This window comes from Barbus barbus, assembly GCF_936440315.1.
Source record: "Barbus barbus genome assembly, chromosome: 10".
Classification (NCBI taxonomy): Eukaryota; Metazoa; Chordata; class Actinopteri; order Cypriniformes; family Cyprinidae; genus Barbus; species Barbus barbus.
In genome coordinates this window covers 28,482,601-28,509,318 of record NC_136738.1, presented here as the reverse complement: position 1 = coordinate 28,509,318, position 26,718 = coordinate 28,482,601, and the positions used below count along the sequence as shown (strand labels likewise).

Below are 26,718 nucleotides of genomic sequence, written 5' to 3'. Positions count from 1 at the left end.
TTCCACTGTAGAGATCTTTTTTAGTAGCTGCTATTAGAGATCTCCATTAACATATCATTCAACAGCCTCTTCTCATGTATCACGTCTGTCACCTCTTAACTGCAGACTCTCAACGCCCCGGCCGTGTCTGTGTGCAGCCGTCTGGGCCTCTGGGACGCTGGCCCTGTTGCTCAGATGATGTATTTGCTAAAGAGCTGAAATGACCGTAAGGTTCAGCGAGATCCCTGAGTAACAGACCTCCCATACAGGGAAGGCCAAAGATCCACTGCCTCGGATGGCACATTTTATCATTCTGCGTTTGGCAGGTCCTCTCTCGGGGTCCATAAAGACCCTCTAACCCTTTTCTTCCGAGCCCAGCTTGGGTTTCAAAACTATCCATTCTGCTGTGATATTTGCAGAAGGGCTGCCTGCTGCTTAAAGTGGCCTGGATCTGTTTCTCAGCCTTCATCAGAGCCGCAGGAGAGGGATTTCGATGCTGGATGATGGGAACAGGAGGAGCGTAAGGCTGAGCTCTCCTCCCATCAGCTCCTCTGAGAGACTGCTTGTGCTTCTTCAGCAGGTACGCTACCTGTTGAGGAGCTGTTAAGCCGCTTTGCTGTTTTGAAGTATGAGCGTTTATCCAGGCTTATGAATTGAGTGTGTCAGCCAGGCTGATAAATTGGTCAATATTGGGCCATTTTGACAATAACACACTCACTAAATCTGCTATCAGCCTCACCAGTTTTTGGAATCATTTTGAGTGAATTTATTTGTAGTGAAAGGATTTGTAACATTTATTGTTAGGGATAGAAATTAGAGTAGAGATTATGAAGATTAATCATTAAAAAAATAATAGTGAAATGTTAAATTAAAAATTAATAAATTAAATCTACATTCACATTTTTTCTCATCTGCCATAGATCGATAGATGGGCTATATTTGATCAGAAATGCAGTTAAAAAACATTGTGAAATATCATTAAAAATATATATATTACAAAAAACTACAGTTCAGTAGAAAATTATTTTGTCATAATATAAAGGCATAATTTATAACTTTTTAGTTTTCATCTACGTACATTCATAGTTTTTGTAGAGTAAATATTATGTAAAATAAATTAATCTGCATTCACATTTTTGTCGTATTTTAGTCTTATTTGCCATATGTGTAGCTACAATTCTATGAATATTTAACAAATAGAGTAAACAGATAATTGAAAAATAATACTTGATATAATACAATTCAAAATAACTTTTCTCTTGTAATGTGTGTGGTGTGATGACACGATTGATATTTTATATATATATTTTTTTTTTTTGAGTGATACAAACAGTGAAACGGTTGGAGATACGATATCTCTTGTATATCACACTATTATCGGACCAGAAAGAACTGTTTTGCGTGTGCGTGTATAGCCTATATATCTCAGATTTGTAATCTGTAAAAATTCAATTTCAGCATAATATCGTTTTTTTTTTTTTTTTTGTCTGCTTGTTCTTGTTTTATAACCTATATGGCTGAAGCTCTTTCTCGGGATAGTGTGATGAAGCATTCTTGGTTTTTGTCTGCTGTGAATTGTGTCAGACTGAGAATAGTGTTGAAGGCTGCAGGTGTGTGTGTGTGTGTGCACTTGTACACCGGGTGTGCGCTTGGTCAGTCTCACCAGGTGATGGGCTACTGGCAGGTGCCGCCCCCCTCAACACACACCATCTCCCTTACTTCCTGCCAAACACTCGTCTCCTGCCAGTGAACGGGATCTTGGCACACGAGTCCTGCACTGTGCCACAGTCTGCCTACCACCCGCTGGACCGGTGGGCTCGTCTACGAGAGGTTTCCCATTGAATGGATGGCCAATATAGCGGCCATTGTTAGTCATGTACGTATGAGCATCTTAGGTATGCTGGTCAGTGACTGTAAAAAGTGACAAAATCAGAGACCCTTCCCTAGAAAGTTTTGTTTTTCATTTTTTGCTCTGATCCAATAGCTTTGTTCCAAAACCAAGCAAGCTGCCTACCTAGACATCATTGAAAGGCACACTTCCAGTTCAAAGGCTCTTCCAAAAGGTAGGAAGCGACCTTATGCTGCCGTCTAAGATACTTCACTTTGGCCAAATTCTGCAGCAGCTTGACAGGTCTCTTTCATGGAGAATACAATATGTTGTAGTAAGCTCAGTTTCATCACATTAAATGGCACTCAGTACTAAAGTATTGAGAGTAATAGTTCATTTTTACCTAATATTTGTGTGTGTATTATATAAAACAACAACAATAGTTTTGTTGGTTTTAAAAGTCTGCTAGCTTGTTTTAGAGTAGTTTTGGGCTGGAAGACCAGCTTTAACTGGATTAGACCATCAAACCAGCAAATCTAGTTCTTTTTTGAGGGTAAAATTGCATTTCCACCAGTGTAATTATTATTTGTATGCCACTATAGTTTTTTTATTAATATTTTGAGCTAGCTTTTTATAGATATAGATATAGATAGAGATATATATATATATATATATATATATATATATATATATATATATATATATATATATATATATATATATATATATATATATATATATATAGATATTATTTTTTTTTTTTTAACAAACTGTTTATAATTTTGTGGTTAAATCATTTCAGTCAGTCAGTCATATAAAATGCTTATAAATCACTTGCAATGCTTTATTATTAACATATACTGGATTCAATATTTTTAATCAAATAATTATGTATTTCTGTTTGGAATTGATTGTTCGTAGGTCTTGCTGAGCTCATGCACCTAATTTTTTTTTTTTTTGTAAACATTAAAATTATCCAAAAATATATATATCTTTTTTTCACTCAAAAATTGAGATGCATGAGCACAGATAAATTAAGCCTGTGATCAATCAGTTCCACAAAGAAATACAAATCCTGTGCAACTGAAAGACAAAGAAACAAGTTGACAAAAAGATTAAATCCAAGATTTGACGATAATATAGCATAATGAGATATTTACGGGGAAATTTTAAAAGGCCACTCATTTTTGACCAGGAACACCAAACAAAGTAAAGGATTTTCAGCACAGCAGGAGGGTTAATACAAAACAAATTCAAACATGATGAGTTTGAGTGCTGCCTATGCAGACAGTCGTCTAAAGCATATGATGAGAATGGACACTTGATCACCCCATTACAGGCAGTTAGAAAGAAGCATATCCTGTGATTACAGACATTCAGAGCTGTGCAGACAACATATAAAAACATTTGACATCCACCGTGCAGCCCTGTATATGCTGTATGTAAAGAGATTGAGAGATGCTTATGTAACTCTGCATTTAGCACGCGATATACTCTTACAAACATGCAGCGGGACTCTGGATTGAGCATTTATGTAGAACTAATTGGGCGAACTTTCTCTAGGCTTCCCTGATGTTGTGTTCTACACTTGACACAAATACCCTTCACACAAATACAAAGCGTCCCCTGGAGAGACAGGACGAGGCGACCTCAAAGAGACCCATCACCAGCAGCCTGCAGCCTCTATTTTTAGCTCTGAGTCTCTGGTTGTTCCCGAATCAGGCCTTAATTCCCTAAATATTCCTGTCGTTGGATCTCTCTGTGCGGCAGGCCGGATGTGTTAAGCCCTCAGGAAGCCCTGCTTCATGTCAGCAATGAGTTTATTAATAACAGTCTAAGCTGAAGTCATTTGTAGATGAGGATGTAATTAGCCCCTGCGTGTTTGTTTGTGCAGATGGCTTTGTCTTTTGTAGGCAGCCAAAGATGGTGGACGAAGTGAGACAAATATTGATTATAAATCAGTATCAATGCAATAGTGTTGTATTGATTGAATTATTTGAACTGTTTTGCTAGTGTTTATGTGCTAGGTGTTTTTATGTTTATTAGAGCCGAGCCTCAGTTCGCTCTCTTGGGAAGCCGGCTGGTTCTGACGGTGGTCTATGAGGAAGATCTGGTTCAGGGTGGGACAGCAGAGCTTTATCTGCATTGAGACTGAAGATGAATATTTTTGGAGCTGATAAGACATCTGTCATGCTGCGATGAGCTTTGCTACGGTACAGTGCCTGCAATCCCATCAATAGAAGGGATATTTTTATCTCTTTGAGGATGCAGGATTATACTCACTTTCACTGTCCGTGTGAACGTTGGAGATTTTAACACTACAAAATTACAAATTCACTACAAATTTTATTATTTTTGTTACTTTATAATTAAATTAAAAGAAGTACTCTAGTATGCTTATCAAGAGCATAGAATGATTTCTTAAGGATCATGTGACACTGATGTAATAGCTAACGAAAATTCAGCTTTGCATTACAAAAGTAAATTATTTCAAAAGGAGATTAAAATAGAAAACTGTTATTTTAAACTGTTGTTTTTCCTGTATTTATAAAAATGCAGCCTTGATGAGTATAAGAGACTTCTTTAAAAAAAATATTTAAAAAATCGTACTGATGCACACACATCCCATTATCTATATATTCTAATATTAATTATATTTAATAAAATTTTAAACACTGTTTATACTACGGTGCTGTTGAATGCTTGAATCTGATTGGTTGATGAAGGTTCTAAGGTGTGCACTTATTTTCCGGGAAACGCACAGCTGTTGTTTCAAAGGTCCTTGCAGCATAAAACACCAAAAGAACCAAAACCCACAACAACGCTGACCAAGCAAATAAATATAGTAAACAAAATGATAAAAAATGACCTTGGGTGTACATTATTTTGCTAATAATTCAACGGCCCATTGTCAGTTATTCCTTACCTAAACCATTCTATTAATTCATCCAGAGCTCTCTGGTCCCTGTTGTTGATCTCTATTGTTGAGCTCTCGCCGTGTGTGTGGGATAATGTCGTTTTCTCAGCAGGGCTCTTTCACAATCTGATACACATCACAACTCTCACATCACAGTATCTTGCTGATGAATAATTTGTTACTGCTTGATGCAAATTTTGACTAGATTATGAAGATGATAGATATCTCTTCTGAAGTAATGTATGGTTTCATGGAGAAACTTCTTCCATTTAACCTGCAAGTCCAAACGATCATCTGCCTCCCTTATTCCTGGGAAATAATTTCCTAGAAGAGCTTTTCAAAACTTCACTGGAAACACACACACACACACACTGCTCTCTTCCTGCTAGGTTTAGAGGCAGTGCTGATAATGGTAGACTCTCAGTAAAGACTTACGGTTAAAAAAATCGTAGGGGTGTCCCAGGAGCTTTACGAAGATAAGAATCAGCATAACCACGCAGAACTTCACCTGTCACATGGTTTCAGGTGCACATTTTTCAAAGAAGAAAAATGTTTGACTAAATTTCTCATCAAAATCCCTAGAAATTATTTTGAATTTTCGCCTGATGTCAGTAGACATCAGCTGCTATTCTTTTTCTCTTAGATTTTGTTTTTGTTCGAGTGTCCAACATGTAAACGATTCAAATAATAAAAACATATGCTTTGTTAATATTTCAACAACAATAGTAATAATAAAGATGATTAATAATAATGATAATAATAATATGCTTTAATGCTGCATTTCAATAATTTCTGTAACATCACTTAATTGTGAATGGCTGTTATTGAATTATTTGTAAAAAAAAAAAATATATATATATATATTATTAAAAATAATTTTGAATTTAAAAAAGTTTAATTAATCATGCATATCTGTCAGGTGTGGTTCCTAAGGACTGTAGGGATTAAATGAAAAAGTGTGAACATCAATAAAGAATATTGTTAAAACCAATTTTCAGTCTCTAAACGTTTCAACTCCTCTCATCTAATTTATTGTTGCGTTTTGCATTTCTTGTGGTGACATGTTTTATTTCAGATTAATCCAGCATTTGTCATTTGAACAGCATCACTTGGAAATAAATCAGATTACGGAAGTAAAATGGGCTGTGAATGGTGGTTCATGTTGACTCTAATGTATCTCCATGTGATGTGGCATGTGCTACTGTACTGGCAGAGAGAGACCAGGAGTGCGTGTGTGTGTGTGTGTGCGTGTAATCATGTAATCGTGGCTCTGATGCCACACAGACAGACGGACTTCTCCTCATCTAGTCCATCAGGCTCTGGTGTCGTCTTTCTGCCATCTGCCATCGCCAGCCAGTCTGTCCATTTCAGTATCTCTCACACACACACGCACACACACACACACATACATACATACATACATATGCACACACATATACACACACACACACACACACACACACACACAGAGTCGGACAGATCCTGCATCCATCAATCTTTAGCGTTTCACTCAACTTCTCCTCAACACCCTCTAAACGTGCAATCTTTTGAATTCAATCTGATAAGGCAGTACGTCGGCTGTGTTTGTGATTGAGAACAAAAAAGTTTTTCACATTTTTGATCCCATTAACTTTTATGTATACAAATATTATATAATATTTGTATTTTATATAAACATTATATAGAATGAATATATAATACATATTATGTAGATTTTAAATATCGCTGTTTCATTGGGAAATATGTCACATTAAAGAAGTGAAATTGGTTTTAATTTATGTTGACGTTAGAATTCTGATTGCAGGATTGGAAATCATTAAAGTCTTAAAATTGAACTTCAAGGCTTTAAAATTTCAGTAGTCAATATAGTCAGTATACTTTTTCTTGTTATGAATTGTTTGCATGAAACTTTAATTTTTAAAAATCATTTTCCTTTATCATAAGTCAAGAGATTGAAAATATGTACGAATCTTGTTTATACGACAATGAGTTAATGTTTGGTCTCATATCTGTGGATGAGGATGTGATACAGACAGAGACACACAGACATATGTGCCTCAGACGCAGGGGGCTTCTGTGCCCGTCTCTCTCTGTCTGTCTGTTTATGTGAACGTGTGCTTCCGGTCTACAGGGTACGTGTTTTCCTTTTAGTATAAGTAGGGGTGCTCCGATCAGGATTTTTGAGGCCGATCTTTTTAAAGCCTTATTTTTATCATGTAGAATTATTTATAGTAATACTCCAATAAGGAATTTTAGACATTTATTCAGGGCCTGAATTTCACTTTTGAAAATGGGGGGAATTTCCCTCTTATAGGTGACTCGTGTGACAGGGGATTTTTTTTTAATCTGAGGGGTAGAGGGGAGCATTTTTTAGACATTTTTCAAAAATCTATATTTCTCTCACCTAAATGTTCGATCATGCAGTGCATTTTTGTTTTTACACTCGTGCAATTGTTGCACAATTGCTTACACACAGCTCAAAACAGTTGCTCAAGCAAGTAGCAAAACATTTCAAATACTTTTCTTACGTTATCACAAACATTCTAAATTAAAACTTACCACTGACAGAAACAGTCAGCCTTTTTTTGCATTTAATTCTTTACTACAAGCAATCTTGCGGCTCATAAAGAACTTTTTTCCTACCTCAACGAGTGCCATCTATTATTGCCTTGTTTATCTAAAAGTGCTCTTTTCCTTTAAACCTAGTCAAAAAGCTTGTGTTGACTGTGAAACACAGTAGACTTTTATTATTTGCATTTATGGTGTTACTACATTTTTGTTTTTAATATTTACAATGCACTATTGCTTTAATTCAGCGAGTGCAGTGGAAACAATCTCTGCACTGCAGCAGAAACACCGCTCCTGTGTGCAGCGTGAACGCTTTAAAATCCGGTAACACGCGCGGAAAAAATAAGCACCACATACGCACTGCAAACGGAGTAATGCAAACCTGCCGTTATGTGCGCTGCGAGTGTGCACAAGTGCACGGTCTCCAGGACAGAGACTGAGATGGTGCCGCTGCAAGTCATGCCAAACCTCTAACACCCCATTCACACGGGGCATCGACGTCAACGCTTGACGGAGGGCGTGACTGAAGCTTGGTGCTGACACGACCGTCATAGTGACAACAGCCAATCACATTACTTTTCTGGTGTTGCATTAATGAGATTGGCTAGCGTCTGCGCTAGGGTATTTGCATAAGGCGATCTGATTGGCTAACGCCTTCTGGCGCCTTTCAACTTCTGGCACGAGCAACGCCAGTGAAGCGACGCGATGGACCCCCAATTCAGTTTTGCATCGCTTGACGTCACTCCATTCAAAGTAAACGAGAGGTGTTGACGCCGATGCCCGGTGTGAATGGGGCGTCGTCAGCTAGAGATCGGTTTATGAGATAGGCCTTTTAAGAGACCGCTGATCAAACATCCCAAAGCGATTATCGGCCGATAGTGTTTGGTAGCCGATCAATCGGAGCACCCCTATGTATAACGGCCCCGACTGATGTTTGGTGATTTGGGATGTGTAATTGTGCTTGCTCATCTAATTCTGACTTGATCTAAAAAATAAAATAAAAAAACACTAATAATTGAATAACTCTTAAATATAATTCAAATCTTAGAATGAATAACCATTTTTATACTTTATATAATAATGTTGTGATGCCTAAATTCAACTTTCATGCTTCAAACATTTAAAAAAAATTAATTTGTAGTTTTTATTTATTATTTCTAATTTATTTAGACAATATAATATTGACCGTTTATCTGTTGTTGGCCATAACATGAAAACAATAACTGGCTTACTCATATTGGGCATAAGTAATTAGTATAATATACAAAATGTATTCATACTGAATTATTGTTAATTTGCTAAATGAATAAATAAAATAATAATAATAATAAAATAACATTTTATTTTATTTTTTGTTACTTTAATTTTAGTTGAAATTTAAGGAATTTTGTTGGGTGGTTATGTGGTCATCTTTATTATTATAATTATACAAATATTCCTATATAGTTTTTATTTAATTTAATTTATTAGTTTTAGTTTTACGTTTTATTTTTGAGCGTCATGTTAAAAAAAAAAAAATGTGTTGGCGTCTAACCGAAATAAAATCACGTTTTTTCAGTTAATTTTTTTTTTATTACAAGTAATGAAAATGTTCTTGGTTTTAGTTAACTAAAAAACCCTGCTATTGTCAATGTACAAATACTACTATACAATACATAAATGATAGAATACCCTTATACTACCCAAAATGTAATATTAATATTAACACAAAGCATGCCAGATTTACTTTAATTTCAGATTTGGACCCTTTTGTAGACTTCATGTGTAACTGAAGTGAAGTGACTTGTAACTAGTTGACATAAATCAAGCATTGACTAGTGGCAGGAGTAATCCTGACTGCAGTGGCTTGTGGATACCTGCTTCACTAACTGCAGTACTGTGTTTTTGCAGCACTCCCCTGTTGTTGGGTGCAGTTAGAGATGCATTGTGGGTCTGATTAAAATGCCATGATGGTACAGGCTCTGCTCCTGTCTGGTCCAGAGAGGCTTCCAAAAATAGAGCGCGTGCAGCGAGACGAGCCCAGGAACGTGCGGCGGAAGCACAAACAGCTTCCATCCTTTGTTTAATCTGTCTTCCCTTTAATACCCCTCTTTCTGCCTGCTCCCCTCTACATGCCTCTCCGGAGGAGAAAGTAGCCAAAACGTGGAAAGCTTCCTTGTTTGGAGGGGACACCGTTGGAGGGCTCTCCCATCAATATTTTATCTTTGCCGTGCAGCAGCATGTATTAATGATGACTTCAGTCTGAATGGCTGAAAATAGCATCATGGAAACACTACCGCTTAAAAGCTTGAGGCCTGTGTGCTAGGCACACTCAAATACAGTGTGGGGCATTTTATTTTATTATATAGAATTTTTTATTTTGTTTTATTTAGAATTTAGAAATTTTCGTTGATCATCAAACCACAATAATAGACAAAATCTTATTAGATTTTATAAAACAATTATTTTATTTTATTAGGCTTTTATTTTTAATGGATCTATCTGAAATCAGTAATCATTGATCATCAAACCATAGTAAAAAATATACCCACAAAACTAATTTTATTTTATTTTATAGCTATTTTATTTTTATGCTTTAATGGCTTAGTCCTAATTGTTGATCATCAAACCAGATTAATAGACATAACCACAAAAGTAAATAAACAAATAAAATATACAAATATAGTAAAAGCTTTTTTTTTTATTCTGAATATTTTTATTTTTTATTTTAAGTCTGTAATTGGTAGTTGTTAATCACAGTAATAGACTTACCCACAAAAATATATTTAATTCTTCTAATAAGCTTATTTTATTTTGTTTTTTATTTTTTATGTTTGTACGTATTAATTATGACTTGAGTCTGAATGGCTAAAAATAGCATCATGGAAACACAAAAGTTTTGTTTAAAGCTGAAGTTCTGTGTGTTAGGCACGCTCATAAAGATCCTGATGGGCTCGGGGCGCATTGTAACACGCAAGCCGATGTGGGGCGGGTCGTTACGCCCTACCTGCTGCAGGTTCCTCAGGTTCCTCGCTCTCAGGCCCCAGCGGGGTTCAGCGGCGGAGCGTGCTGGGTTACAGAGGCAGCTAATCACGGCTGAGCGAGACCACTGCTGTGGGCTGCCTTGTTTATCTGCCTCCTGCTCCTCCTGCCTGAACTCGTACACCCTGTATCGGTCTGATCAGCAGCAGGAGAGAACAAAACACCGTGTCCTCAGCCTGAAAAATGCAGCCAGTAAACAGTGGTAGGAAAAAATCAAGACATGTTCAAGTTCAGTGGTTGTGTAACATCTTGTCTGGTAAGATGCCTTCATCTGGTCAGTATTTGAAGACGGCATGTTTCCCATAACTTAATGTGAAATCCCATAATCCTGTGCGTAGGGCTGAAACAATTAATTCAAAGGTAAATAACTGATAATGAAAATTGCACCAAGTTTCATTGTCAGTCAGTCAGATCTTGTTTTTATAATTTAGTGATTTAAACTGTAACATTATTATTAAACTATCCACGGTTGTAAAGCTGGCAGACAATTGTTGTACACAATTTATATCATAATCTTACAGACACACAAAGGCACATACATACTGTATGAATTTTTAATTTAATTTTGTTTTTAATTAAAAAATATTGGTGATTTTTATATCGATGATTTAAATATTTTTATAAATATTATAAAAATGTTTTAAAAAATATTTATCAATATTTTTTAAATTGGTGATTTTATATTTATCATTATGCCAAAATAAAATAATATAAAAAAGGCATAATATAAAATTGTTGTTTTATATATAAAACCTTTATAAATATGTTTTTACATATTTTTGTATGTTTTTTTTTGTTTGATTTGAACTGTTTTAGCTGGTTTTTTATCCAAATTTTATTTGAAATAATTACATTTAAAAAAAAAAAAATTATCTGATTAATTAAAAAAAAATATTAGAAAATAGTTCTTGAACATGTTGATCAAAATAATCTGTAATTGCAGCCGTATTTTCAGAGACAGCCTGGGTTTGACTGCAGTATTCTGTGCACGGCTCTTATCAGCGGATGATTGATACTCTCTGTTCTGATCTGAATTCACAGGGATAAGTGTAGCTCTTATCTGAGCCGCTGTGTGTATTACATGAATGGATGAGGTCGCTCGGGTCCTGTCACTCAATCAGATCCACAGATATGATTAAGTCGAGATGTGTGAAGGCAGATCGGTTGATAGTAGTTGAGGCTGGGAGTGTGGAGGTTTGGCTCTCGTTTCTATTTTGGTAGTCCTTTGACTATATAGGCTTTTGATTATAGTCATAAAGTGTGATCCATTTTACAGCTTATTCTGGACAAGAAAACCCATCTTTGGTGGGTTGAGACTGTCTGGAGGACATGCAAAGTGGCCAACCATGGTTTGTTTTGTTATTGTAAGTATCCATCAATCCATCTAAAAGCTATTTTCTTTTATTTGTAATTAAATTTAAATTAAATTTTATTTTATTATCTTTTTTTATTCTTATAGCGAAGTCTGAAATCAATAATCATTAAACACAGTAATAGATATACAAATTTTTTTTTATTTTCTTCTATTATTCCATTTTAGTTGTAAAAGCATTTCATTATATATATAAGCTTATATATAATATTTTTTCTTTGTAGTTTTATTATGCAAGCTATATTAAGGTGTTTGGAGGCTACTGTAAAAGCATAATTCTGTTGGAAACACTGTTAACCAGTGCCTCAAATTTTGGGAAGGAACTGAGCAAATGTGTGCGTTGTTGTCTCCAGACCAGAACAAAGTATTCCTGAGTGTTTTGTTCTGGAAAATTCACTTTTCCTATCACACAGGCCGTGCACTGAGCTCTGCACAGAATTGCCCTCGACCTCCACACAGCAGAGATGATTCGTCATGATCTGATTGTCAGTTGTGTGGCAATGTTTTCCTGTCTTTCTGCAGTTCAAAGCAGGTTCGAGTACAGATTGGGGTAGAAGTGACTACTGAAGTGATGTTGGGGTAGAAAAAGTGGATATGCAGCAACAACACAATACGAACGTCTCTCGGTGAGCCCCTCTAGATTTTCTGAGATGGTTGTTCGTCTTCTCTGCAGTGTTCTGTGCAAACTGAGGCGTAAAGCCCTCCGGTCTCACTTTCAGAGGAACTGACGTCGTTGTTGATCCGTGGAAATGACCCTGAGCCCTGTCACCGCCTGCCGCCGCTGGCGAGACTGTGACTGGAATGTCTAATGAATTAAATTGTGTGAAGTCTTTGAATTCTTTCTTCTCGACTCCTCGTCTCTCTCGCTCTCTCTCTGAGGCTGTGATTCACTGTCAGTCTTTAGCGAGTAGGTGTGAGACACTTCGGGGTCAGTATGTCAGGAAGCTCACTCGTGTGAAGTGCATCTGAAGCTCATTACTGCTAGATTAATCGCTGCTCTCGGTGCTGCCATACACAAACTCATTGCAGCTGAGGAGAATGCGCCTGAATGCCACAAAGTTATGTTTCACATTTCACATTAAAAGATTTATTCATTTTTAAAATGTAGTTAATATGTATATGAATAAATGTATATATAAGTGTAGCTATTGGTCAATATAATATTATAATATTAATAGATATTGTGCAATTAGTATCTGCCTACTAAGATATACACACAATTGCTGAAAAAAAGCAATCAGTCAAAGCTGAGAATCATAATAAAAAGGGCAAATCTTGGCTGATTCTTGTCAATATATCAAGCAATCCCACAAAAACTACTGCTTATAAGATTTTTTATAGTATTTTTTTCCCCCACATTACCTGCTTAAGAACTGCTTCATTGTCTTAATGTCACAATATGAAAAAAAATGTGGTTTTGTTTATATAACAGGTTTAGTGAGATTCCCCCTGTGCACACTTTCTTCCTTTTTTCTGGTGGATTATTATGAGATGAGATGTGTGGTTTTTATGGTTCCTGTGCTCCTGTGTGTGTTTGTGTATCCTGCAGTGAGCGTTTCTCTCTCTCCTCCTCTTTTAGAGATCTAGGCTATTTATAGCTGAGTTATCATGCCGACTAATGTTGTTTTGCCTTTCCACATAATTACAAATCCTGCTTTAGGAAATCTGTTGCGTGTTCATTTCATGTGCGTGGTGGACCTTTCTCAGGGTAGATGCCAGATTTAAACCGATGCAAATAAAAGGTAGGCTTTAAGAGGTAGACGTACATTTTACATTCAGTAAGTTGAGTAGAATATTGAAAATACGCCTGAGTGAAACTTCAGAGAAAAAGCATCTGGGACTTGATATGAAAGCTGTATCAGAGGTGAAAAGTTATGTTTTCGATGCAAAATTACAAAGAGAATCTGTTTTGTGGTGCATAAATGCATAATGAGATTAGGAGCATGTATTACAGTAAATTGAGACAGTTTTGTTACCTTTAAGACAGCGATTGTATGTCAATTTGCTTCAAAATATGGCATCTTCCCTGGCAATGGTCCATATGTTGCATATGTACTTTGTGTGCAGAGTTGTAATACAATATTCTGATGACTTACGCTGATCCCTGATCGTCAGCATTTCTCAGTTGGAATGGTTTCTCTCTGTCTCCCACAGATGGACTTCCCAGTAAAGAACAGCCACTGGAACTTCTGAAGCCATCTGGAGTCAATCACATTCCTCCTGGTAGGACCAAGTCTTGTGTGTGTGTGTGTGTGTGTGTGTGTGTGTTGTCCAGTCAGCTGTGGGCTTCCCTGTTGGCATAGCCAAGGGTCATAGGTCATCAAACAGGGTTGCTGAATAAGAGCATCTGATTGGCTGCTTTGACACAGTAGAAGTGGAGGTGTTTTTTACGGGTTTTTGAAAGAGATAGTTCACCCAAAAATGTGAATTCTGTCATGATTTGTGTTCCAAACCCAAAAGACTTTGGTTAATCTTTAAAATTATTTTTAATGTTATTTCCATTGAAAGTTCAGGTAACCAAAACTTTGAAGACCCAAAATGAAATAAAATAAATCCATATAAATAATGTTGTTTTATCCAAATCTTGTGAAGTGATGCCATTGTTTTATATGATGAACAGTTTTAAATCAAAGTCTTCTTGATTTGAAACGATGTGAGGATGAGAAAATTGATAGTTTTCATTTTTGTGTCTCTTTAACAACTTTGAATTCAGTGGAAAAATGTACCATCGGAAGTTTGTCTAGGGTTTATTTTTCTCTAGAACTGTGTGGCGACTTGTGGTGTATATTTACGTCATTAAAATGTAAATATGAGGAACAAAATGACTGTTTTTGTGCCTGGTGCAGTTTCACAGAGATATGGAGTCTGACTCATCTCGTATATGATGCTGCGCTTGAAACAATAACCTGAGAAGTTTATCAGACATAAGCAGTGGAAAAACAGCTGACAAACATACATGATCCCGATGTCACAGAGACTTAATATTAAAACTTTATTTTATTAAATATGTATGTATATTGTCTATCATTTTATATATCTATGCGTCCGTCTGTCTGTCTGTCTGTCTGTCTGTCATTCTCTGTCTGTCATTCTCCATCCTGTCTATCTGTCATTCTCCGTCTGTCTATCTGTCATTCTCCGTCTGTCTATCTGTCATTCCCTGTCGGTCTGTCTGTCATTCTCCATCCTGTCTATCTGTCATTCTCCGTCTGTCTATCTGTCATTCCCTGTCGGTCTGTCTGTCATTCTCCATCTGTCTGTCTGTCTGTCTGTCATTCTCTGTCTGTCTATCATTCTCTGTCTGTCTATCATTCTCTGTCTGTCTGTCATTCTCCGTCTGTCTGTCATTCTCTGTCTGTCTGTTTGTCATTCTCTGTCTGTCATTCTCCGTCTGTCTGTCTGTCTGTCATTCTCCGTCTGTCTGTCATTCTCCGTCTGTCTGTCATTCTCTGTCTGTCTGTCATTCTCCGTCTGTCTGTCATTCTCCGTCTGTCTGTCATTCTCTGTCTGTCTGTCTGTCATTCTCCGTCTGTCTGTCTGTCTGTCTGTCTGTCTGTCTGTCTGTCATTCTCTGTCTGTCTGTCATTCTCTGTCTGTCTGTCATTCTCTGTCTGTCTGTCATTCTCCGTCCTGTCTGTCATTCTCCGTCCTGCCTGTCTGTCGTTCTCTGTCTGTCGGTCGGTCTGTCTGTAATTCTCTGTCTGTCATTCTCTGTCTGTCTGTCATTCTCCATCTGTCTGTCTGTCTGTCATTCTCCGTCTGTCTGTCTGTCTGTCATTCTCCGTCTGTCTGTCTGTCTGTCATTCTCTGTCTGTCATTCTCCATCCTGTCTATCTGTCATTCTCCGTCTGTCTATCTGTCATTCCCTGTCGGTCTGTCTGTCATTCTCCATCCTGTCTATCTGTCATTCTCCGTCTGTCTATCTGTCATTCCCTGTCGGTCTGTCTGTCATTCTCCATCTGTCTGTCTGTCTGTCTGTCATTCTCTGTCTGTCTATCATTCTCTGTCTGTCTATCATTCTCTGTCTGTCTGTCATTCTCCGTCTGTCTGTCATTCTCTGTCTGTCTGTTTGTCATTCTCTGTCTGTCATTCTCCGTCTGTCTGTCTGTCTGTCATTCTCTGTCTGTCTGTCATTCTCCGTCTGTCTGTCATTCTCCGTCTGTCTGTCATTCTCTGTCTGTCTGTCATTCTCCGTCTGTCTGTCATTCTCCGTCTGTCTGTCATTCTCTGTCTGTCTGTCTGTCATTCTCCGTCTGTCTGTCTGTCTGTCTGTCTGTCTGTCTGTCATTCTCTGTCTGTCTGTCATTCTCTGTCTGTCTGTCATTCTCTGTCTGTCTGTCATTCTCCGTCCTGTCTGTCATTCTCCGTCCTGTCTGTCTGTCATTCTCCGTCCTGCCTGTCTGTCATTCTCTGTCTGTCGGTCGGTCTGTCTGTCATTCTCCATCTGTCTGTCTGTCTGTCATTCTCCGTCTGTCTGTCTGTCTGTCATTCTCCGTCTGTCTGTCTGTCTGTCATTCTCTGTCTGTCTCATTCTCCGTCCTGTCTATCTGTCATTCTCCGTCTGTCTCTCTGTCATTCCCTGTCGGTCTGTCTGTCATTCTCCATCTGTCTGTCATTCTCTGTCTGTCTGTCATTCTCTGTCTGTCTGTCTGTCTGTCATTCTCCGTCCTGTCTATCTGTCATTCTCCGTCTGTCTATCTGTCATTCTCCGTCTGTCTGTCTGTCATTCTCTGCCTGTCTATCTGTCATTCTCTGTCTGTCTGTCTGTCTGTGATTCTCTATCTGTCTGTCTGTCTGTCTATCAAGGCAGTTTAACTAGAATATATGATTATATATATTTGTGTGTGTGCTCTCGCTCTCCTCTTGGATCTGGAGTAGCAGTGGATTGCTGGCTAGCCACAAACACATTGGTTAGCCCGATGTGGTTTCCCTCTGCTCCTGCTAGAAGAGACGAGACAGACCGTGGCATCTGTGTACAGACATGTTGGCCTGGTCAGAGAGCCACACACAGACCGCTGAATTCTGAGGACTCTGGTACCACACGGGAGCTTAGAAACATGTTAATGTCCATGTTGAACACACAGTATCTCTGAAGGAGTCAACATTGTTTCATTTCTGAGAAGTACAGCTGGACGTGTAGGTTTTCTCTTGGCTAGAGTTTGAAATCTGGGACTTTTATAGTAAATCCTGCAGTAAAGGAAGAAGGTGGAAAGTAGGCAAGATGAAAATAAAGAATAAAAGTATACGAGGAATAAGGACGGGAAGGATGAAGTTTGAAGAATGCTACGGTAGACTATGAGGAAAACAAAGAAAAGGAAAGGGAAGGAAGGTGAACAACAGGCATTGTGGAAGGAAAGAAAGGTTGAAATAAAGGCAAGAAATGTAGGAAACGTTAAGCACATTTTCTATTCATAGTCTGAGGCTGAACTGGACTTTAGGGGATTTGTGAGGGATTTGTTTGTCTTGATAACCTGTTTTAGACCCTCTCTATGGTGCTTCAGCTGGGTTCAGGCTCGTGTAGGACCGGGTTTAGGACTGGGGCTGCGGATCAGGAAACAGATGGTGCTGAAAGTCTCGCCTGGAGACCTGCTCACTGCCAACGGCGCCTTTCCACTCTTTCACTCTCCCTCTCTATCTGTCTCTCTTCCCCTGTTCCCCCTCCTCACTGAATTATCATTGATTGTAAACACGCTCTCTGAGAAGGGACCGATGTTACTTTATACCATGTTTAATGTATGAGTAGCAGTGGAAGTCGTGGCCTAATGGTTAGAGAGTCGGACTCATAATCCAAAGGTTGCGGGTTCGAGTCTCAGGCTGGCAGGGATTGTAGGTGGGGGGAGTGAATGTCCAGCGCTCTCTCCACTCTCAATACCACGACTGAGGTGCCCTTGAGCAAGGCACCGAACCCCCAACTGCTCCCCGGGCGCCGCAGCATAAATGGCTGCCCACTGCTCCGGGTGTGTGTTCACGCTGTGTGTGTGTTCACTGCTGTGTGTGTGCACGTTGGATGGGTTAAATGTAGAGCACAAATTCCGAGTGTGGGTCACCATACTTGGCAGTATGTCACTTCACTTCACTTCACTAATGTGTCCGTGAGGGCATGGCATGCTTGCTGTTTTTGGACAATAACACTCCCAGCCAGTCCTGGGGTTTCTGGCCTGGATGGACTGTAGTTGTGATGTATTCATTTGTCTGATGCTGGTGTTGGAGCAGCACATACGCAATATCAAACCACCATATGCAGGTTCATGCATTATTCAACATGTGTGAGACGTGTAAGCATTAAATATGAAGCGGTCTGTGCTGTTACTTTGAAAAAAAAAAAATTGGTAAACATGGAGAAAGGCAGCTATTTATATGAAATGCCAGGCATTAGAGCTCATTTTCTTTAGCATAAGGAGAGAGAAAAAACGGTATGGAAAAGTGTTTGATTAAATTAACTTTTATACTTTTAATTAAAAAATGTTTATATACAAAAATGTGTGTATATATATATATATGTTTTATTATGCAAAAATCGTATATGTGATACAGAAACCATAGATCATAATGGCCAAAGACGACAACCCATTTTTGTTTTTTTTAATTTTTTTGTTGTTTTGAAAATATTTAATTAAACTGGACTAGGGTTACAAAGGGGCAGGTCAGTTTCCAGAAAACTTTCCAAAATTTCACCTAAAGCTTTCAAAAATCCTAAAATGTTATCTTTGCAACCCTAAACAGGACACATTCTAATGCTCAAACAATCAATCAATCAATCAATACAACTTAAAATAAACTTTTAAAATGGAAAAAAAAATATATATATATATATAAATCTGTATGAAACTGCTATTGTTTTGATGTTTGAAAAAATTCAGTGTTACTTTTTATGATTCTTTTGAATTGGAAATCAATCCAATTGCATTGCATTGTAAAATCAATCAGGACTTAATTTCTCCTTTTGTGTTCCAAAACCTCATGAGTTTTTCAAATTGCCAAAATGTTCATGTGTGGATCTCTTTAAATTTTCAGAGTGAAGTGCATTAGGAAAATCGTCCTGTTTACATGTCGAATTGCTTGAATGTCTGAGTGTCCTGAGCGCTGATGTCATGTGCTATACTCGGTCTATCTTATGTCTTATTTATGCTGTTAGACAGCCTTTGCATGGCCCTCGTATGAGTTCATTCAAGCATGTTTGTCTTCGTCTGTGTGTCTGCTGAGAGCTTGAGTCATCAGTGTGTTATTCTTACAGTCTGTAGTGGGTTGATGTGTGTGTGTGTGTTAAAGCCTCCTAGACAGCACACATGACACACAAACACACATTCTGGTGAAGTAATGCTATGACCTTTTCATGCATTCGCACATAATTCGCTCGCTCGTACACACTCTTCCTCAGAAGGGGGTTGTGAAAGCGCACTGGCTCTCACAAACGTGCCGGGCAGATCTCCTGCTACGAGGGTGGAAAATGAATTGAAAATGAAGATGAGCTGTTGGCGACTTGTTAAACGCCCACACCTCTGAGCTCCAAACCGGCCTTCTCCAAAAAAGCATACAAATGCATCTGCTCTTTATAGCGATTTTATTCGATGCATTTTTGGAGATGATTTTTGCTGCTTTATTGCTTAGACCCAGTGGAATGGAGTCAAATGCAAACCTGCATTCTCTAGCTTGTGAACGCGGTTTTTAAAAATTTGGGTTATGTGTTTGTGTTTAGCTACCAATGTAAAAAGAACAGCACTTTTAGAGATCTTCCCACTCATTGATGTGAGCATAAGTATTGGGACAGTTGAATATAAGGCAGATATAAAAGATTAAAAGCTATTATTTAGTTACAGATCCACAATCACAGCAGTGAGTCTGTGACCCATAGACATCACCAGACTCTTGGTCTCATCCTTTGAAATACTTTTCCCAGCCTTTAATGCAGCCAAGTCCAATTGTTGCTTGTTTTGGGGAGTTTCTACCTTTACTCTCCTCTCCAGCTGGTGAAATTCATGTTCAATCGGATTTAAATCTGGAGATTGATTTGGGCAATCTAAGACTTTCCATTTCTTTGCCCTTATAAATTCCTTGACTGAACTGGCAGGGTGTTTTGGGTCATTGTCCTGATGCAATATGAAGCACTTCCCAATGAATCTGGTGGCATTTTCTTGAATATTGGTAGGCAAGATGGTTTTGTACCCTTCCAAATTCATTCTGCTACTGTCATCATACATTAAGTCATCAGTAAAGTTGAGAGGGCCTGTTCCAGAGACAGCCATGCATTTTAAATTTCAGTAGCTATAACAAATTTCCTTGAGTCATTTCAAAAATTTTTTAATGAATTGACTCAAAACTATTATTTGGTTGCATCATCACTCAAAAATGTTTACTGAAAACGTGTGTCTTGATTATTTTTAGATGTATTTTTTCTGTATTTTACTTCTTGCTTTAGGTTTTATTGAAATCTATTTGGCAATAGTGGTTGTGTGATCCTCTAATTTACTCTTTTAGCGTATATACTGTACATAAAGTATCTATCAAGAAATAGCTTCGATATTGTCAGAAAGATGTGAACTATGGGAATATTGCATCCTCACACACTTCTCCTTCAGGCCCTAGGGTGATGGCTTTGGAGAGTCCGCCGGTGCTCCCAGACTCGTGTTTTATCACAGCGCTGTCTCTTTATTTAGAGCACTGAATTATAGATGAGCTCTTAAGAGGCAGAGAGACACAAACAGCTCTACAGATAAGACGACATCAGGACAGAGCTGGGCTCCTGAATGGGTGTGACCCGTATGCTAATCAACCCAACACAGCCTTCTGATTCACTGCTTCTGTTGGATTGGTCCTTCTTGTCGTCTTGCATGACATACAGTATAACTTCTGGTTTGTAATTAAAGAATATCCATCCATCCATTCATCCATCCACCCTTCTATATATCTGTCACCCGTCCATCCATCCATCCATCTGTCATTTTATCTATTCACCCCTCCATCCATCCATTGTTTTATCTATTCACCCCTCCATCCATCAAGTTATGCAGAGTTTTAAGGGATGAAGATGAAACTTGTGGCACATTGCAGCACTAATGTCATGTGCATAATGAAGATGTTTTTGAGAGTTATGGAGTGATCATGGTCACCTTGTCTCCTCTATAGGGACAGTTTCTTTGTGCGGCTGAAAGATTTGTTTGGCTTACGGTGCAGTTCTCTTTCAGTTTCTCTCCCTATCCTTCCCTGTCTGCTTCTCCCTGAAGAATAGGGTCATTGCGCTGCTCCACCTCTCTCTCTCCTGCTCTTCTTTTTCTCTCCTCAGAACTGGCTGAGCTCCAGAGAGGCTGGAGTCCGGCCAGGTCAGTCCAGCACTGCTAAAGCTGAGAGGGCGGGATGGGCCGAGGCTGAGGGCGGAGCCTAACTGTTTCCCCAACAGATCTGAGCAATCCTACAACAATTCAGCACGTTTTAGTGCTTACTATGAAACCTATATTGCATAGCGATTTCTCACTCTCTGCTGATTCAACACCAAAAAATGCATTTGTCCAAGACTCTTTTGCTGACACAAGTTTAGACTATTTATTATCAGAAGAGAGATCAATTGATTCATGAAGTAGAGGTGGGTGGTATGATCAAAATCTTGTTAGCTCCAAAATCATGGAGACCCTGTGGTTAGTAAGAATTTTTTAATTTAAGATAATTGAATTAAGATTTAATTTAATTTGAAGTCTTTTATGCTCTCCAGTGCTGCATTTATTCCAAAATAAACTAAAACAGTAAGTTTGTGAAATATTTTTACACTTTAAAATACCTGTTTTCTGTTTCAATATATTTTAAAATGCAATATTCCTCTGATTCAAAGCTGAATTTTCAGCATTATTACTCAGTCTTTAGTGTGATCCTTCAGAAATCATTACATTTTTCTGATTTTCTGCTTGAGAAACTATTATCATTATTATTGTTATTGTTTAATGCAGTTTGTGGTGCATAATATTTTTATACTTTTATTTTAAGATTTTTTGCTGAATAAAAAATTGAAAAGAATAGATTTCAAAAAGAAATCTCTCATAAAATTGTGTGATGAATGTCACTTTTGATCAATTTTATACACACGTATCCACACACATACTGTCAAACTACTTAATTGCGCATTTTTTCACGATTAATCCCACATAACATTGAAATATACTTTTATATTGCAATAATTTCATATTAAATCTTCAAATTAATGTTGAAACAACATAAAGACGGTATATTTTTTAATATTTGTTTAATGGCACCTTTTTTTTTTATGACGGAAGGCAAGTATACCAAACACTTAAACACTCAATTCTAAATTAAATATAGATGAAACCTTAAAGCTAAAAAAAATTAATGATTGATTTGCTATTTTTTCTTTTGTTCTTTGATTAACAAATGTCACAGCAGCTGGGGTATTAGGTTATTTGGCTGCTATTATTTTAATTTAAGAGCTGCTGCTGCTGAACGTGACGTGGATCTGACTAAACTGATACGATGAATTGATGAATTGATACGATGAGTGAGATTCAAAGCCATTTTCAGGTCCCTACAGCAGCTAATGAACTGGAAGTCTCGCACATTCACAGAAAACAGCTTGCTTCCGCGTTGAAAAATAAGGTGGATAGCGCTTTATACGATATAGGTTTTGTCAAAGCAGCTTCACAGAGATAACCAGGTAAATACCAAAAACAATTAATGAAACGTAACTATGGAGACAATTCAGATTCTGCTATAAAGCAGCTCTAAAAGACAATAGTGTCATTATTTACCTCAAGCCAGTTCAGTGAAAAATCCAGTCCTAAACGGAAGTCACCGTGAGCAGTCTTTTCAGCAGAATGCTCTGTAGGGTGTGAGAGGTAGATGGCAGAGGTTTAGGAGGAAGTCACCCGTGTACAGTACATGGGTTTTTGGAGGGAGAATGCTGGCTGGTTCAGGTGCCAGCCCTCACAGATGGTCATCATGCCTCCTGCCTGGCCCTCTGAATGTGGCACCCCATCCGCCCCGTCTTGGCACCCGTGTCCGGGTCAGAGCTGCCAAGCGAAGCGGACGGCAGGCAGTAGACTTCTATTCTGTCCAGACTTTGGTGCGCTGACTAGCATTCTTGATGGATCTCATTCGTAGACTTAAGTTTGCACACACTCATCTACATCTGGTTTTGGTTCTAGAACTATCATCAATAGTTGGTCTCAAAGTATTAGCAATCTCTGTGGTGTAAAAGCAATATTTATTTGATATTAATCTTTTATTATTAATAAAATCTGGGGTGGGTGTAGAAAATCCTTAATTGTCATAAAATTGTATATTATTAATACTAATAATAAACATTTTAATATTCATTATTTTATTTAAGCAAAATATATATTAATTTTGGAATTAAATAAACCAGGTTTTGTGATATTCATCCAAGCTGTCAATTAAACGGTTTGCTCTATCTCTCTTTTGTGTGAGCAGTTGGTTCCTCCTAATCAGAATGTAGCTGTCCAGATGTGTTGTGACTATGATGGTGTCCGTTCTGCATAAACACATCTATCAATCTCTGTGTATTCTGCTGCCGCTGATGGATTGACAGCTTGAGTGTTTTGATTGATTGACGGATGTATCATTCTGCAGCAGTCTAAGTCTGTGAGTCCAGCTGTCAGTCAAACTGACCGTAATGGCTTGTTAGAGAAGCATTGCGTAATGCTCTAAATGTTGCCAGCACCAGAGCAGATCAATACGAGCCTCCATCCACCACACCACACCGTAGGCTTTTCTACGACCTGCAGGAGAACAGTTGCCACCCGTGGTTTTCTGTCAATTCAAATTGCAGTTCGTTCCCAAATCGTTCCCAAATGGGGGTGGTGATGGCGCAGTGGATAAGACACATGCCTTTGGTGTGAGAGACCCGGGTTCGAATCCACTGGGAGACACCAATGTGTCCCTGAGCAAGACACTTAACCCCTAGTTGCTCCAGAGGCGTGCGACCTCTGACATATATAGCAATTGTAAGTCGCTTTGGATAAAAGCCTCAGCTAAATGAATAAATGTAAATGTAAATGTAAATCAAAAGTGAAGTGTGTTGTTTATGCACTTCTAGTGTCACCAACTGGAATTGTAAAATAATTGATTTAGTAAACCGGTTTCCCAAACGTTACGCCGTTCTTCCAACAGATAGTCCCACTCTTCATGCCACTCGTTGAGCCGTTGTTGCTATGCTGGGCCACTCAAACAAACAGCTGAAAATGTTGAAAACCCCACAGTGTTTAGATTTTAGTGGGAACTCAACCTACTTAAAGTTGTCTGTGCATATTATATTCAACACAAAACAGCTATCACAACCCATTTTACATCTGCGGTTTTGAGTTAAACAGGATATTTAATGAGAAAAAACAATTGTGCAGCATTAGTTTTAACGTTGAAAGAAAATGAGCTAAGGTGGAGGAAAACCTTTAATATTTGGCAACTGTTTTATGATAAAAAATGTTAAACACCTGACAATATCCAATGGTGGAAAATACTCTTAATTGGAAAATAAATTTTGCCATTTTTTACATGCAAAATATGATATAATTTGTCATGTCATTTCTAACAGAATGTGATGAGACGTTTTACATTTTAGACATATTAGGCATACAAATAAGAGTGAATGTGTGCATTTTACTTGCTGATAATTCCACATTTTAACTTCCCAAATAGAATTAGACCTAGAATTTTCTTTCCTAGAATTTTCCTATTTTTGTTTTACTTTTAAAAAAAAGTTCAAGACGTGATTATAGCCTTGAAAACTAAAACTATTGTATGTTTTCATATATTGAAATAGATTAAGAAACAATGCATAATAATACATAAAAATTAAAGGTGTATTTAGAAATATTTTTAAAAAACGAAAATGAATAAAAATGACAAAAGAGCAAAATTACTCAAACTTAAACTTAGTCAAGTGAAAACTGAAAATATAAAAAAAATGACTAAACTACTTTAAAACATTGTCGTGTCTGGATGTATGCCATTTGAGCAGGATGGGTTTGCTCTCATTTTCCACTTTCTGAGAAACAGGGGATTTGTCTATTGAAGCAAATGAGCCTGTAATACTTCTGTGCGATTGCAATTCAGGATGCAGGTCTTTGAAGATGAGCCCCGTCCGTGAAGATTTAAAAGATAATTGTGAAAACCATGAAGCTTTCTAGGAATAAAAAATACAGGTGTGTGTGTGTGCGCGTGCATGTTTTTGTGACCTATGAGGACACAAATTTGTATGACATGGGTATTACAAGGAGAAGGTGATTTATGAGGACATTCTCAGTGTTCCCATAATTCAAAAGGCTTCTAAATAATACAGAATGAGTTTTTTTGAGAAAGTAAAAATGCACAAAATTTCCTGTAAGGGGTAGGTTTAAGTGTAGGGCGATAGAAAATATGGTTTGTACAGTTTAAAAAACTAGTCTATGGAAGTCTATGGAAAGTCCCCACAATTCACAAAAACAAACCTATGTGTGTACACACACACACACACACACACACAATAACTTAGTTATAGAGTTTTATATAAGTAAGTTTAAAAAAAAATTGTAAATTCATATTAACCTCTGTTTTTGGATTAATAGAAATAAATACAAATCCATTAGAATAATTTTATATATATATATATATATATATATATATATATATATATATATATATATATATATATATATATATATATATATATATATATATATATATTTTCATGATTTTGATAAAACAAGAAAGAAAAATGCAAAGGTCCTCCAAGCTTTAGCGATTCTGTTTGGTGTCATTAAGATCTTGAAAAATCTGCAGAACAAAGCTGTTCTCGGATATGGTTCTTATCTCACAAATTAATCGGCATATTTCCGCATTAAGACTTCTGACAGCTTCCATACTGCAAATGAATGGACATTTGGACGAACTCCAATTGAAATGCCATCCATTCATTTAGCTCTTAAAAAATGTTGAGTTAAATGAGCTTTCTTTCCCCACACATTTCTGAAGAGGCTCACAAAGTCCCTGCCCCTTGCATGTTTGTTTATTCAATATTTTGCTTAATTTGATTATGCTTCCAGGCAGCACAGATCCCTTTAACACGCTGTATACTTATCCACAGCGTAGGGTTAGTAAAAGGCTGTCCCATGATCCTGAGCACTTTACCAGCCTCACAACACAGAGCAGAAGACTTCATCTCTGTGCTTTTTATGCCACCACGACCATCATTTGCTCTTCTTAATATGAGAGCCTTATTTTTCTGCTTTTAAAAGCCTCCCTGCATCTGTGTACTTACTCTCTGTATTATTCATGCTCATACTGTACATCGCTCTACCTCACCCGCATCATTCCTGACAGCCGAGAGAGAGAGAGGATCTGAGCATCTATGAAGCCTCTGGTCAAAGCCAGTGAGGTTACGCAGCCTGGCCAGGCCAGGGTCCGCAGGGGACTGGAGCTCTTGAGTGAAGACACCAGTGGGCTAATGGAGCAGCACACCTACTCCCTCAGCTGCGAGAGGTAGAGAGAGCGTGATGAGCCTGAGGGACTGAGTAAATATGAATGAGGTCTTTCCTCCCACGTGCTCCTCGCAGCAGAAGCCATTGATGTTGTTTTGACATCCGAGTGTGAGCGAACAAAAGCGGCAGAGCCTGAGCAGACTGAAGAGGGCTGGGTTCTTCCAACGCACCGCACCATGAGTTTGACCCAACACGTGTCTTAACCAACCGTGATATTGATACAGCAGAACTTGACAGTGATTATGGGAAAGAACTTCATGGGGGTAAAAATTACAATATGCATTTTGTAGCATCTTTGCTTTCAATAACCATTTGTAAAATGAAAAAAATCTTGTATTATGCCTTAATCTCCAGAAAAACTGCCAAAAGTCATGGTTCCTTTCTTCGTCTGAAAGTCGTCTAAACATATTTAAACTAAAAATGTTAAGTCAGTGGGGTAACAAATTATTTTAAGTTGAAACAACTTTTTGAAACAATTGTTTTTTTTTTTACAGTGTGGGACAAACTGAAATTTTCACAGAATTCTTAATCCAGTGGACAATCCAATCATTCCTGAGAG

The 26,718-nt window shown here is 37.8% G+C and overlaps 1 protein-coding gene across 1 annotated transcript in view; it reads left to right on the top strand.

The window, feature by feature from the left end:
- The window catches only part of LOC306875859 (histone deacetylase 4-like), a 194,973-nt gene that overhangs the window by 54,671 nt on the left and 113,584 nt on the right, over nt 1-26,718 (top strand). Inside the window, exon 3 of the mRNA XM_079426607.1 lies at nt 13,840-13,908. Coding sequence (XP_079282733.1) covers nt 13,840-13,908 — 69 coding nt within the window. The remainder of the gene's footprint in view (nt 1-13,839; nt 13,909-26,718) is intronic.